This window comes from Poromitra crassiceps (genome assembly GCF_964638095.1).
Source record: "Poromitra crassiceps genome assembly, chromosome: 6".
Lineage (NCBI taxonomy): Eukaryota > Metazoa > Chordata > Actinopteri > Beryciformes > Melamphaidae > Poromitra > Poromitra crassiceps.
This window is the reverse complement of record NC_139627.1, coordinates 10,051,181-10,067,495: the sequence shown is the minus strand read 5'-3', so window position 1 is coordinate 10,067,495 and position 16,315 is coordinate 10,051,181. Positions and strand designations below refer to the sequence as shown.

Sequence of the window (16,315 nt, the reverse complement as noted above, 5' to 3'; positions counted from 1 at the left end):
TGAGTGACGTCAATCGAATAAGGTCTATTGTCAGCATGCTGGTGGTAGTTTAGTCTATCGTTGTGCATAATACGCTGTGTGTGTGTGTGTCTGTGTGTGTGTGTGTGTGTGTGTGTGTGTGTGTGTGTGTGTGTTTCAGTCTTACCTCCAGACATCCTGCAGCTGTTGGTCAGTAAAAAAGGGTCTCCCCCTGAGCAGCAGGAGGGGAACCCCAGTCTGGACCAGGATGACCCAGAGCCCCCACACATTAGAGAGGAACAGGAGGAACTCCGGAGCAGCCAGGAGGGAGAGCAGCTTCAAGGGCCGGAGGAGGCTGATATCAACAAGTACTCATTCACTCCTGTCCCTGTGAAGAGTGAAGATGATGAAGAGAAACCTCAGTCCTCACAGCTCCATCAAAGCCAAACTGAGGCAGAGCCTCTAGCCAGCAGGTCAACTGAACAGATTAAAACAGAAGCTGGTGGAGAGGACTGTGGGGTATCAGAACCAGCCAGGAACTTTGATGCAGCTAGGGATTTCCAACCAACTAGTGCGGGCAAGACTTCAGAATCTCCTGAACCTGAGAATGAAGACGATGGTAATTGGAATGAGACTAGGCAACCTCAGTCAGGTTTAGAATCACTGAAAAACAATGTAGTCGGTATAAATATTGGGAAGGAAATCTTTAGTTGTGCAGATTGTGGTAAAAGATTTGACAGAAAGGGAAATCTGCAGACACACATGAGAGTCCACACGGGTGAGAAGCCATTCAGTTGCGCAGACTGTGCGAAAAGTTTTCGTTATAAACAACATTTGAAGACACACATGAGAGTCCACACAGGAGAGAAGCCGTTCAGCTGCTCAGACTGTGCTAGAAGTTTTGGTGATAAAAGAGATTTGAAGAAACATATGAGAGTCCACACAGGAGAGGAGCCGTTCAGTTGCACAGACTCTGCTGAAAGTTTCAGTCAGAAAGGAGACTTGAAGACACACACAGGAGACAAGCCGTTCAGTTCCTCAGACTGTGCTGAAAGTTTCAGTCAGGAAGGAGACTTGAAGACACACACAGGAGACAAGCCGTTCAGTTCATCAGACTCTGCTGAAAGTTTCAGTCAGGAAGGAGACTTGAAGACACACACAGGAGACAAGCCGTTCAGTTCATCAGACTGTGCTGAAAGTTTCAGTCAGGAAGGAGACTTGAAGACACACACAGAAGACAAGCCGTTGAGTTCATCAGACTCTGCTGAAAGTTTCAGTCAGAAAGGAGACTTGAAGACACACACAGGAGACAAGCCGTTCAGTTCATCGGACTCTGCTGAAAGTTTCAGTCAGGAAGGAGACTTGAAGACACACACAGGAGACAAGCCTTTCAGTTCATCAGACTCTGCTGAAAGTTTCAGTCAGAAAGGAGACTTGAAGACACACACAGGAGACAAGCCTTTCAGTTCATCAGACTCTGCTGAAAGTTTCAGTCAGAAAGGAGACTTGAAGACACACACAGGAGACAAGCCGTTCAGTTCCTCAGACTGTGCTGAAAGTTTCAGTCAGGAAGGAGACTTGAAGACACACACAGGAGACAAGCCGTTCAGTTGCTCAGACTGTGCTGAAAGGTTTAGTCAGAAACGAGAGTTGAAGAAACACAGGAGAGTCCACACAGGAGACAAGCCGTTCAGTTGCTCAGAGTGTGCTAAACATTTTAGTCAGGAAGGAGACTTGGAGAATCATCTGAGAGTTCACAGAAGAGAGAAGTTGTTCAGTTGCTCAGACTGTGCTAAAAGTTTTCGCCGTGAAGTAAACTTGAAGAGACACATGAGAGGACACACGACAGTCCACACAGGAGAGAAACCGTTCAGTTGTAGTGTTTGTGGGAGAAGTTTTAGTCCGAGTGATCAGGTCAAAAGTCACAAGTGTTGTGGTGAGAGCAGCGGCAGGTGAAACTGCAGAGCTGCTGGTTGAGCTGAACTGTTCAGCAGTAACAGAACTTTAAACTGACATTCCCATGTCCTCACTTAATATCACAATGGGCAGTAATTCAATGTTATGCATTGTCTTTCAGTAGAAGCATATTATCATCCGATTGTGTGTGAGTTATTGTGATACAATGTTCTATTCCAGAATAATGACAAAAATAATGTAAATAGTCTCTCAAAATCAGATCTGAAACAAATGAATGAATATTATTTAAAGAAAAAACAAAATTCAATGAGTGTGTTGCTGATTTGGCTGCAAAAAGAAAATTAATGGGACTAAACATTAATGCACCCTCCAATTCAGCACATCACACTAACTTAGATTTACAGCAGCTGGACAGTGTGAATGCTGCCCGACTGTGACTTGTAAAGCTGTTCATTCAATTTCAAACTGTAACAGTGATGTAGAGTTACTGTTTTTATTTCATGTATTGTTTTTATTCGGTTGATAAGAATAGTTGTTCTTTAAAGGAGAATTCCTGTTCTTTTACACCCCAGACCTTATTTCCAGCTTAAAATATGTTTTACTCACCCAAATTACTTTGCTGTCATTCTGATCCCCCTCTCTTGGATTATAGGAAGGTGTCAATGAGGTGGAGGTGCAGGAGCTCCATCTAGCGGCTGCAGGCCGCTTAGGGAGTCCCATTGAGAGAAAGTGGGTTCACCAAAAAAGCACAACATTGAACATTTAGATGGAATAGCAGCCCTACACCAATGTTTTCTTACAAGGTGATGATGTATATATGATAATGAAGAAGGAAGTAAAGCGCGCACATCAACTCAGTAGGTTAGGTGCGGGACAAATGAACGATAAACCAGAAGAATGAAATCCGCACACTGAAAATCAAGCAGATTTTTTTCAGTGAGATGTTAACCTTCTCTACAAGCAGGTTCTGGAAAATGGCCAGCACATTCACCGGGCTTAAAATGCAAAGGCTTCTGGGACGGTTTGGGAAGACTGCTGCGACTGATATTGAGCGCTCTGTGATGCTCCCTGATGTCCCCCATCTTTACGTGATACAGGATTGTGACCGTGCTCTGGAAAGGCTGGGAATGTGTTGAAAAAGAGTTTAGTGATTTCTTTCTATTCTTTATTTTGCTGCAGATATTCTGGGTTTTTCTAATGGATTATACAGGATAGGCAAAAAAATAAGCCTTGGCTTCAGCCTATTCCTTTTTTCGGTCATTGATTGTATAAGTTTGATTTAGTGTGAAATGGTTTGATATGTACATGTATGATGATGTTCTCTTGCTGTAAATTCACGCAAATTGTTACATTTTGTTTGTGGTTCCTTATAATGTATGACCGAAAATAAACCATTCATTCAGTGAAAAGTTTGAAAATGGCACAAACACAGCTGAAATGTGTGAAAAAATTACTTATACATTTGACTACACATTTATTTGTGGCTTTAGACCCATCATCTCAATATTATATTTGTTGCTGTGAAAAATAATACATACTATGTGTATTATGCATTATAAGATCAGGACAATTCATTATACTGCACAATATCTGTACAATTCATACAGGCCTCCTTCCCAGTGCCAGTGATGTCATATGTGCATGAATGATATCACTGGCGTAAACTTTAACTCAAATCAACTCTCAATAACTGTCAAACTATATGAATGACTGAAAACGGTTTACAGTTTTCGGATATGTGTGAGATCAAGTGAATCAGCGTTGTGTTTTGGTGAAGTTCTTCTTTAATACCTTTTATTAAATTCCTTCAAAGTCTTCACTAGCCGACATAATTCATATATTTTATGAGTCTGTACCGACACGGATGTCAACTGCAACTTGACATGTTGGCGGTGGCATACAACCGCAAGGTGGGCAATTCTGGTTTGCCTTTGCACTTTTGTATTTCCATGTTGCTTTAAACCTTTAAGTATATACATGCTAATAACAGCAGTAATAGCAATATTCCTTCCTTAAAGGGATAGTTCACATTTTTTAAAGTCTAGCCCTATTTGCTACTTGCCAATGATGATGTTGATTGAGTTCTTTCTCAACACAATCCACCCTGTTCCTCATAGTAGCTCTGGGAAGTTGTGCAAAAATGAAGCAAAGGTCACTGGGGTCACGCTCCTGTATGTAGAAGCTGACTGAAGCTCACTGAAATTTACTTTGTGTGCAGTGTGGATGAAATGTTAGCGATCCTCAGTCAGCTTGTACATACAGGACCGTGACCCCAGTGACCTTTGCTTCGTTTTTGCACAACTTCCCAGAGCTACTATGAGGAACAGGATGGATCAACATCATCTTTGGTAAGTAGCAAATAGGGCTAGACTTTAAAAAATGTGGACTATGCCTTTAAATGCAACTAGAGAAACCCTGCTGTTTTTGCACTCTGCATCCTACTGTGGACTGGCAATTATATTATATTTTTGTTTTTACTGTGTTGTCATTGCCTACTCATTCCACTTTTTTCTCTCTCTCCATATGATGATATTGTATGTTTCTATACCTGCGTGCAAATGAGTTACCCTCACCAATGAAAATAAAGAACTTAACTGAATTTGACAACATAAACATTCTAAATTGGCCCTACACTTACTTCCTATTGCAGTGTTTGCAAATTAAATAACTGACAGCAAGTCAAGACAAGTCCAAACTGTTCCTTAGCAACTGTATCAAAGTGAAACAATCTAGAACAAAAGTTAAAGGGGCACTCCACCGAAAAACAATGCTGATTTATTTTGTACATGATCTCTCACACATATACGGAAACTGTCAGCAGTTTTGCAGGCATTCATTTAGTTTGACAGTTATTGAGAGTTGATTAGGTTGTGGACCAGTCATGGCATTCATGCACAAATGGTGGAGCTCTCCGACTGTTTTGTTGTTTTTGTGTCTTGTCTACAGAGTACTGTGACTGTGTTTATGGGACTGTGAAGCCAGTGTCTGGGAAACAGGTAAACATCACATAATACAGAATACTGGTGTGTATCCCATTTTTACCCCCCATTAGTGCTAATTTTATTTTATTTATCCTGGTTGCTGCTCCACCCTCTGCCGATCTGGGGAGAGCCGAAACTGGCTCCATGCTTCCTCTGAGACATGGGCAGTTAGCCAGCCGCTTCTTTTCACCTGACAGGGGAAGCTTCACCGGTAGGACATGGCACGTGGGAGGATCACGCTATTCCAACGAGTTAAAGGTAAAGGTAAAGTCCCACTGATTGTCACACACCTGAGTGTGCGAAATCTGTTCTCCGCATTCAGGGCCGTAGTATCACGGAGGAAAGTGTGGACGATTCCAAGGGCCCTTGACTTGACAGGGGCCCTACATTTTCTTTTTTTTCTTTTACAGTGCACCTGAACAAGATACCCGCTGAATAAGTGTCCAAATGTTCATGTCATTCTGGCCAATACTCTACTTCTGTTATAACATTTCAGTCTGGAATATGGAATATCTTTCAATAATCTTTATGACTACAAGGCTAAAAGTAATCTCACGTGTAAGAAATGACTGTTCTACATTGAAGTAAAAAATGTAAATAATTAACTTGTTGGTTTTGGATTTATTTAGCTTCAAGAGTGCATTTTTGTTCGTGTGACCCTCAACACAGGCTTTGAGAATCCCGGGCCACTTACTGATACTTATACTTAAATTAACCCACTCATATTCTGGTTTATTTCAAGAAAAACATTTTGGCTAGTGGAAATTGTAATTGGCTGGTAACTTCTAGCAGCCATATTGGCAGGTGGCCAAAAAAGCTCATTTCAAGCCCTGCAGGGAGAACAAGTGGTGACATAGGAGTGAGTGAGAAAAGGATCAAATATTGGTGTTTAAGACTGAATGATGACATCACAATTGCTAATTTAAAATGAGTTATTCCTCTAAATCTGACTACAAATGCCTAATTTTTTTTTTATGACTAGGCCGGGGATCGAACTCACAACCTCCCAGTCTCAGGGCGGACACTCAAACCACAAGGCCACTGAGCTGGTGAGTTCCCCTCCCTCCGAACAGGCACCCCTAACGACCAGAGGAGGCACCATATCAGCAACCAGGATATTGCATGTTTTGGTGTGGGGTTCCTATATGAAGGAAACCCCCAGGGGGCACGGGGAGGACATGCAAACTCCACACAGAAAGGCCCTTTTGAGGACATGCGGACAGGCATGCATTCCTTCAGCGCTCACTGCGTCCCAGGTGGGAATCGAACCCAGGACCTTCTAGCTGTGAGGCGACAGCGCGAGGGGTATTCTTCAAGATCACAATAATTTATGAAACATAGTAATGCAGTATAAATACATGGAGGACTTCTTCCTCTGGTTTCCTATAGGCACCTAACCTCGCGTCACCAGGCTCTTCTCGGCAAGAAAGAGCCTGGCCTCCGTTCACAAGTGATTTTGTCACCCTGCCTGCTTCCGGCCTAGACAGGAAGCAACAGCGGAAATAGCTCGTTAACTTGACAATTAGCACAACGAATAAGAAAATAAAACGGCAAACAACAAAACAAAAGATGGACGTACCAAATTAAGTTTTTGAAGAAGTTCTTGTAGAAACATCGTGGATTCACAATATCACATGTTTTAAGCCAATACAGAAGCTTTACTTTTCAAACAAATGGCCAGTTGATGGAATAGTTATAACGCTAGTTGTCTGTCCGCTGTTATCGACAATGGAGGATCAAGTACAACAGTTGAAGCATCTCTGCCTGTGCTGGGAAAGACATGGACATTGATCATAAGATTTCACATGGCGAGTACTCCATTGTCTTTGGCTCTCCAGAAACCTTCCTCGGCAGTGACTAGAAATGTGCTAACGCTACTATACAACTTGTGTTGTTCCTTTCAGACTCTAGCTAACGTAACCTCGCCGCGTCAAGCTAACGGCAACAAAGACGTTTTTTGGCGCACTTATTTCCGGTGTTGTTTCCTGTTTCCTTGGTTTACGCCCCATGACAAAAAGCGGGGTGGAAGGTGCCCAGACTAATAGGCACCGGGCGGCCACAAGCTGCACTGCGACTTCTGGAAGCTGATTGGCTTAGCCCTGGCAGGCGGAGCCAACAACCTGCTGAACGAGGAGTCTGACACCAGAGGCTGATCAGAGAAGAGAACGTCTCCAAGATCCTGAGGGTCCACTTCACCGTCACGCAGTGCTTCAAAGACCACCTCTTCAGCCGCGGATAGTACGAGGTGAGGCGCTCACTTCTGCACCTCATGGCTCACCTGGGAAACCGGGAAAGGTTGTGGATTTGAGAAAAGTAAAATAAGCCCTTGAATTATTTTTGAAAATTAATGGGTGACTACTGATTTCCATAAATTAGCACTCAAATCCATCAATATGTCTCAGCTCTTCTGTCTGTCCTATCCACCTTATTTCTAGCTGCCATGATGCCTGATGGGTGTTTCTTCTGCTTCCGGTGTAATTTTTACACTGTTTTAACTTGACAAAAAAAACGTCTATGAGGATTTTACAGCAGCGCCATTCAGCCGTGTCGTTCGTTTGGGATAACGTAATGCATTGTGGGTAGTCGGCTACTGTGGCTAATGCTAACGGCTAGCGTAATAGACTTTACATGGCAGTAAAACGCCACTGAATGACCAAATTGATTTAACTTTTAACCATTTCGAGTAACACTGTTTCCATACGGACCCGCAGCGTTGGTTAGTTGTTTATAACGTAACTATATTTATAACTTTTATAACGTAGCCTACTCCAGCTTCCGGTTTATAATTCGGATCTGCAGCAGAGTACAAAGGCTGCAGAAGAAGCCTGCATGACTCATTGTTGCAAGCTGTAACAATGCGACACGTTAAACCGGACCTTGTTCCCACAATTACTTTTTTACAGTGGGGCATTCAAAAAGAAGGTGGATAGGATCAATCCTTTACATCCTGAGGAAACCCTATCAAGGTGCTCCAACCAATCGCCCACCGTTCATTATTCATTATCGGCTGATATTCGTTCTAAATAGATTGATTGGTAGTCTCTATAAAAGCTGATCACATTTTCAGGACCCATTGCTGAGTCTGACTAGTGGTGGGACGATATATCTGAATCCAATATATCTCAATACAAATCAGTGACAGTCTGAGTCCATTGTGTCAGGAACATGAATGGTGACATCAGCTCCATGTTGTAATGTAGTAATCACTAACTTGTCCATCATGTTTCACAAGTTCTCCATCCAAAGTATATTGTCACCTTGTATTTTTTGTTGGAGATTTGCCTATTTTCCATCTTCCCAATAGTAAGACAATAAGATAGATGCCTTTCTTTTTTCTGTGCGTGTAGTAGAAAAATAGCTAGCGCTAGTTAGCTCAGCACATTGAATGGTCCTGGCTAACCTACCCCTGTTAGCATGACCCCCAAAAAAGACATAAACTGCTTCCATACTGCTCACCTGGCGTAATCCAAACCTCCACAAGCCTGGGTGTAGATCCCTAGTTGACTTGAAAAGAGGTAATTTCCACCCTGTTTTTAGCCTAAATCTGCACTGTAGCAGGTTGCAGTAGTTGCTCCCCTCTTCTCCCTCTTATGTGAACACCTGACTCAGTGATGTTGTATTGGCTTAAATAATAATAATAATAATGATTGGATTTATATAGCGCTTTTCTAGACACCCAAAGCGCTTCACAGGAATCATTATTCATTCACACCATTCGTACCAGTGGTGGTAAGCTACGGGTGATGTAGCCACAGCTGCCCTGGGGAAGACTGACGGAAGCGTGGCAGCCATTTCGCGCCTACGGCCCCTCCGACCACCACCAACATTCATAGACATTCATACCCATTCATACGAGGCAATGAGGGTTAAGTGTCTTGCCCAAGGACACAACGACAACAGCTGGGAGGGAGCGGGATTCGAACCGCCAACCCTTGAGTCATTGGCCGACCTGCTCTACCTCCCGAGCTAATGCCGTCCCTAAGCTTCTTCTGACTCTGCAGAGCTACACCGGCTGTTGGCAGTATGGGCGGGTCCTCACCTCCACAGTCGCCATGCAGAACGGCATTTTACGTGTCTGCAAAACCAGGACATTTTCACATAGCCACCCTGTCCATGCTTTACATGTGACTGTCCATTGCTGCTGTATGGTCTACTGATCAAGGTTGTGCTCCTTCGTATCTCCTCCAACACCACTTCCAGCACCAGACGGTCTCCCATCCAAAGACTAACCACAGTCAGACCTGCTTAGCTTCCCCCAATCTGGGAACCCGGAGTCTATTTCAGAATCAGAATCAGAATCACGTAAATAGACGTGATACGTTTTGGCACGTAAATACTCTGGGACAGCCGTACCTTTTTTTAGGCTTCCTGTACAGCGCAAATCTTAAGCCTGTGACTTCCGCTACGCAGTGTCGCTCTGTTGTTGTACCGGCGAATATAAGAGTTCTGGGTCCCGAACACTCGTGAATATATACGAATTTTGACGTTTAGCATTGAAAATAAAAGCAACTCAATGTAGTGTTTAAAAGGCAGTGGAATTCCCAGGGGGGAAGATCCGCGCTGTACAGGAAGCCTACATTTTTTTTACGGCTGTCCCAGAGTCTATTTACGTGCCGAAATAGACTCTGTGGGCTCTATCTTCCCACTGGCCTTAGGCGCAAAAACTGGCGTTAAACGCAAAAAAAACACGCCTTGCGCCTGCCTCGGGAAGATACCATCATGGTTTTAGGCCCCGAAATGCGCTTTACGCCGAAGAGCCACGGTTCAGCATTAGAGGGCACTGCAGACACTCGACTGCAGCATACAATTAGGCCGGTGTTACAGTCAAATAGTTAGAGTTTTTGTTTGTGCTAAAAAATTTTTTTTAAAGAGATACAAGACACAACAACAAGCACACACCACCACCACCACCACCACCACCACCACAACAACAACAAGAAGGTGGCACACTAACAATAGAAACCAAATAATGATACTTACATTCCCAATAAAAATAAGTACAAGTAGCCTAACAGTAGATTGAAAAGAATGTTGCATGAGGTTCATGCAAGAAGTCTACTGTTACAAGTTGTCAAGTATTCTGAAAATTCTGAAAAAGTTGACAGAATTGTCAACGTTCACTAAAACCTTTATTTCTCAGCCTCTGTAGCAGATAGAAAATGTGAAATAAAAACCATTGGTGAGCTTATACTAGCACTCATTAACTAACTAGAGCACTAATTAAGATACATTTCCCCTCAGGGACAATAAAGTTGACCTTATCTTAAAGGTCCCAATTCGTGCAGCTGTAACCTCTTAAAAACGTGTTTCTCTGGTCCATAAAACATGATTCTGGATTAATTTGTCGAAAATATAGCAACCCCGTTTGTTGTGACGGAGTTGTCACTTCCTCATCTCGTTGCGTCCTAAGAATGGTCTGTTTCTATAATATATTCAGAACTAACAGTTCCCATTGGCCGCTGAGGGAGATCGGCCAATCAGATTAGCATCTGTGGACCAGCACGCTGGGTTGTGTCCACAACTAACGCTATCGCTAACTTAACGTTGCTACGCTAAAGAGGACATCTCAAAATGCCTAGACTTACCGAATGCACCTCCGCAGTTGCTGGATCATGTACAGTTGGCGTCGCTCCAGCTAGAAGTGTTAATTTTGTGGCTATAGACAAAATGGTGCAGATAGCTTGTGTGAGAGAGACCCGCGCAGTATGCGTGAGGAAGCTTGTGACGTCCCAATCCCCCTCTGGGCAAACGAAGCGTTTGGGGGTGTGGCTTGAAGGAGACTGCAGGGAGAAGCTGGATAGGGACAAATCCAACTGTGGCAGTTCTGAGCTTGTGACCACTCATTACAGGGAGGGATGACAGCAGTATATATGCATTTACAAGTAAAAACAGCTTTTGCACGGAATGGGACCTTTAAACGTTTGACTTTTATTTGAAATTATTGCCTTTGCCCTAATGTTCAACACACGGTCTGGTGAAAGGGGGTAAGAAGGCAACCATGAAATCACACAAATGATGATAAAGGATTGTTAATTTTTTTTAAATGATTTATGTTTAGATGTTGAAGAACACACTCACTATAGCAATATAAATAATAAATAATATCTCAAATCTAACTAAGTACGTATAATTTAACAATATGGACAGAGACAGCGTGACGTCACCCATTGGTTTTTGGACTCCCGTTTTGCTGAACTCAGAATTCAAATACATTTTTCACATGTGGCCGCATTCATCTTCCGTACATGACTCACAACATAGCCAACATCAGATAATTATATTGGTTTATTTTAGGTCAACAATTACATTTTGAAATTAAAAACACACTCATAACAAAACCTGCTTGAAAAGAAGGTAACAATGTTTAACATTTAATTCATAAAATACCAAATGTATCAAAGATCCAAAAGAAATATATTTTAAATCGTCGTCATAAACAACAGCTTGATTCTGTCTGCTGTCATATTTGATTTTCCAAGTCATGTTCCGGACAGAACATGAATGATGTTCAAACCCTGTTCAGTTTCCCTGAACGTACAACACATTGTACTGATAGAAATGGGTTCAAGTGTTCTTTACAGTCAAACCACTCTTAAATCTATATACAAACAAGATGAAGCATCATCTCAGCAGCTTTGTTTGGTCACAATGTTTAACATTTAATTAATAAAATACCAAATGTATCAAAGATCCAAAATAAATATATTTTAAATCGTCGTCAGTCGTCATAAACAACAGCTTGATTCTGTCTGCTGTCATATTTCATTCCTTTCATTTTCCAAGTCATGTTCCGGACAGAACATGAATGATGTTCAAAGCCTGTCCAGTTTCCCTGAAAGTACAACACATTGTACTGATAGAGATGGGTTCAAGTGTTCTTTACAGTCAAACCACTCTTAAATCTAGGGCTGTCCCAGCGAGTCGACGTAATCGATGACGTCGACTACGTAATTACGTCGACGCACGCTACGTGCCTCGACGCGTCATAATCGTCACACAACAAAAATAGGGTGGCTAATGTTAGCGGCTAACTGTTACTTGTCGTTACTTTACATGGCAGTAAAATGCCACTGAATGACCAAATTGATTAAACTTTTAACCATTTCGATTTCCACTTTCAATACGGACCCCCAGCATTGGTTAGTTGTTAACGTCGTGACTATATTTATAACGTTACAACGTACTCCGGTTTGCAGTTTATAATTGACGGCTGAATCTGTGTGTTGCGCAATCGCTACAACCCCTCAGCACTCTGGCTGTAGACCCGAATTATAAACTGGAAACCGGAGTACGTTATAAACGTTATAAATATAGTCACGTTATAAACAACTAACCAATACTGGGGGTCCGTATGGAAAGTGGAAATCGAAATGGTTAAAAGTTAAATCAATTTGGTCATTCAGTGGCGTTTTACTGCCATTTAAAGCAACGACAAGTAACAGTTAGCCGCTAACATTAGCGCTTACCCATCAGCGCAGCGTCATTTGACGTCAGCACACTCTTCTAAACAGGTCGCGTGCCGCATTCCAGTGGGCATTCCCATGCTTTCACATGGACGCGTCACGCGCATCGGCATCGCTACGACCAGCATAGAAGACCAGACGTAATAGCCCTGTTGGTGCAGTAGTCCACTCTAAAGACTGGTCTTAACCGACGTAGGAGTTACGACCAGGCATAGTTAAGACCAGTTGGTGCAAGCCCCAGATGTTGGGTGTGGATGCTACAGACACAGTCTTGTGTCTGGATGATGTGTGACCATCTTACATGGAGCATTTTGTCTTTCTCCAAAATTAAGAGCACTGTTACTGAAAATTGCACACCATTGTACTGTAAGATGATGATTTTATGTTGGACTGCTACTAAACTCAGTTGACATTGCACAAGGTTTTTGGTATTCCTCCTGAAAGTGACTTGAATTTAATTTATTCTACTATTTTATTTTGAATTGCACTATATTCATTTTATTTGAGGACAAGCTCTTGCTTTAATTTTATTTGAGATTTTTATGTTGGACTGTTAAAGAGAATGAGATGGTTAAATAAAATACTGAAATTGAGAAGTTTTTGGTTATTTATTTGTTTTGGGTAAATTTATTGTTATATAATAAAAAAATAAATAAAATAATAATCGTTAGATTAATCGACTAATCGAAAAAATAATCGTTAGATTAATCGATAAGAAAATAATCGTTTGGGACAGCCCTACTTAAATCTATATACAAACAAGATGAAGCATCATCTCAGCAGCTTTGTTTGGTCACAATGTTTAACATTTAATTAATAAAATACCAAATGTATCAAAGATCCAAAAGAAATATATTTTAAATCGTCGTCATAAACAACAGCTTGATTCTGTCTGCTGTCATATTTCATTTTCCAAGTCATGTTCCGGACAGAACATGAATGATGTTCAAAGCCTGTCCAGTTTCCCTGAACGTACAACACATTGTACTGATAGAGATGGGTTCAAGTGTTCTTTACAGTCAAACCACTCTTAAATCTATATACAAACAAGATGAAGCATCATCTCAGCAGCTTTGTTTGGTCACAATGTCAGTGCCCCCCCTATCTGACAAGAGACACTGAGGCACCAGACCCAGACCAGAACGCGAACCCAGGGTAGAGTGGTTCAGTGAATATGGAGTGGAAGGTGTGGAGGTGGATCAGTGTGTCAGAGGAAACTGTGTAGAAGGACAGGGAGCCAGCAGGCCAGTCCAGATACACTGCTACTCTGTTAGAGTCAGAATAGGCGAGGGAAGGGGGGTCAGAGGAGTCCGAGGAGGAGGGGGAAGGTATGTCTCTTAATCTGTTGTTGTGACCAACAGAGTAACCTTTATCAGTGCAGAGCAGACACCAGGACTTTTCATTCCTTCCAAGCCTGCTGTCAGGACCCCTTCCTCTCCTAATGATTCCTCTGTAAGTCACTCCTATATTAACCAGTCCTTTCTTCTCCACCTCCCAGTAACAGCGACCAGTCAGACCATCTCTACACAGCAGCTGTTTCCTATAGTCAAATCTCTCTGAGTGATCAGGATACGGCTTCCACTCTTCCACCCTCGTCACCTTTCTGTTGTCTTCAGACAGGAGGAGCTTTCTGTGTGCTGTGTTTGGGTCCAGTGTGAGTTCACAGGCATCTGATGGAGAGAACAAGACTTAATACAGCAGCAGATTTATGGTCTAATGCTTCCCACACACTAGAGGATAAAAGGCCCGATTTAATGCCCGATTCCCCTCGGGGGAGCGTGGCCCGATTCGAGGCTAGTCTCAACCGATTTTGTGTGTGTGTGTGGTGTCAATAAGATTATTGCAATGCTCCCGATTGAATCGGAGCCTGCCCGATCTCGAATCGGGCATATCAAACATGTTTGATATTTACGATGGCTGTCTCCCGACGGAACCCTCAATAGCCAATGAGAGCGAGCAGACCGGGACGCGTCGACGCGTCATACCCGGATGTTAATGCAGTGCTCACAACAAACGAGTTGTGGCAACAGCAGTGCCATGTAGCTCCTCTCTCCCCAGCATCGTCACAGCAGCTTAAAACAGGGTGGACCGCAGTTTTTTTCCGCAGACAGCGGCAGATGTCTCTCCAAAGCCGAGCGGTTTGTTTGCTTCAAGGGAGCGGATATGCTGTAATATGAGCTCTCAGACAGAACGTTGTTTTAGCTCATTTTGCGAGGGTGTCCGCCTGCTTGAAGTAGACCCGCCGCTCGGTGCATGTTTTGAGAGCCATCTGCTGTTGTCTGTGGGAAAAAAAATGCGGTTTTGTGTGATATAAACAGCCTAACAGTCTAGTTGCTGGAATCGCTGTGAGTCGGTACTTCAAACGGCTGGTGTGTGGTCTCGCAGTCTGGCCGAATCGTAGTGTGTGCGTTCAGGCGATTTAATGTTAAAATCTGATGAAATTGTCCTTATGTCTGTGGTCTCTCATGTTTTTAAAATCGGTTAAGATTTGAAAATCCTCTAGTGTGTAGGCAGCATAATACACACACCTGTTGTGTTAATTATTTGTTGATTTAACAAGTTGGCTGTTGAACAGTTAAATCTTGTGAATTATATATAGTTTAATAAGAATGCGAAGTGTGAGTGAGCAGAATTGTGTTCGGCTATAGCTATGCCATTTTATGTGCGATCGGGCTGAATCTTTCAGGAAGTGTAAAGAGCACCCCTGCGGGTGAACTAACGGTGCCGGATTTTTTAACTAGGTAATTAGGGCCAATAAATTGCCCTAATTACCTAATGATGATTGACCTAAGTACCTACTTGAACGATTACATAATCTGGTGACTTCATCACTGATGACATCACACACTGATGACATCCTCATTGAGTGCTCAAGAGACATCATTGGTGACATCACCAATTTCTCTTCATACTATAATTGGAGAGCCGGTGGCGCACGGTTGCACGATGGCACACAGTTGCACAGGTGCACAGTTGCCCAACTGTGAATTGTGATGTCACTCGGGCAGTTGTGATGTCGTCAGTGATGTGAATCGAGCAATTACTAATCGGCAAAAGTTGGCGCGGCTCACATTTGCCCAACTCTGATGTCACTCAGGCAGTTGTGATGTCATCAGTGATGATATGACATCACATGATGTAATTAGTGATGTCATAAGTGATGTCACTCGAGCAGATGTGATGTCAAAATGATGTCATCAATCCTTCCAGGCTGTTACCCAACTGTGATGTTACACGGGCAGTTGTGACTTCATCAGTGATGTCACTCCAGCAACTGTGATGAATGAATGAATTTATTCGACACGTTTTAAATGCCACAGGTATACATTTCATCAGCTCAAAGGAGGCAAAATAAATAAGCATACACAAAAGCATATGTACAAGCCGTCAAGGACAACACAAAAAAGCCCAGGGCTTATTTCCATTGTGGTCCTTTGGTGTAAAAAGATTGAGTTAAATTTAGGAGAAAAGAAAAGAAGACGTGAAAGTACAAAATGTCATTAGTGATGTCATAAGTGATGTCACTCGATCAGTAGTAATGTCATTAGTGATGCCATAAATCCTTCCAGGGTGTTTGGCCAACTGTGATGTCACTTGGGTAGTTGTGATGTCATCAGTGATGTCACTCAAGCAGTTGGATGTCATTAGTGATGTCATAAATTGTTCCAGGCTGAGAAGTAGGACCGGCATAGATAGGCGAGGAGAAAGAGACGAGCAGACAGAAGGGCAACGAGCAAGACAGCAAAGCTCACGCTGTGTCACCACCACAGAGAATTTCCCCTCTCTCATCAACAGCGCTGTGCTGGAGACAATTCTTCCATGTCCCAAAAGTGAAAGGATAAGAAGTGGCCAAAACAGAGGGACCGAATGGGAAACCATCCATCAATGAGCTAAATATATATAGTCATTTCCATGTTGCCAGACGCTATTGACATTTTGAGCCTCCCAGCCAGCAAAACAAGCAGTTTTATTAGCGAACGTGTATTGACGATGCGG

The 16,315-nt window shown here is 42.7% G+C and overlaps 1 protein-coding gene across 1 annotated transcript in view; it reads right to left on the bottom strand.

Annotated features, from left to right (window-relative positions):
• Window positions 1-11,208: 11,208 nt before the first annotated feature.
• Window positions 11,209-16,315, bottom strand: part of LOC310777689 (NACHT, LRR and PYD domains-containing protein 3-like) — a 37,228-nt gene continuing 32,121 nt past the window's right edge. Inside the window, exon 12 of the mRNA XM_083638067.1 lies at window positions 11,209-13,989. Within this exon, the coding sequence (XP_083494193.1) occupies window positions 13,421-13,989 (569 nt within the window). The 3' untranslated portion in view covers window positions 11,209-13,420. The remainder of the gene's footprint in view (window positions 13,990-16,315) is intronic.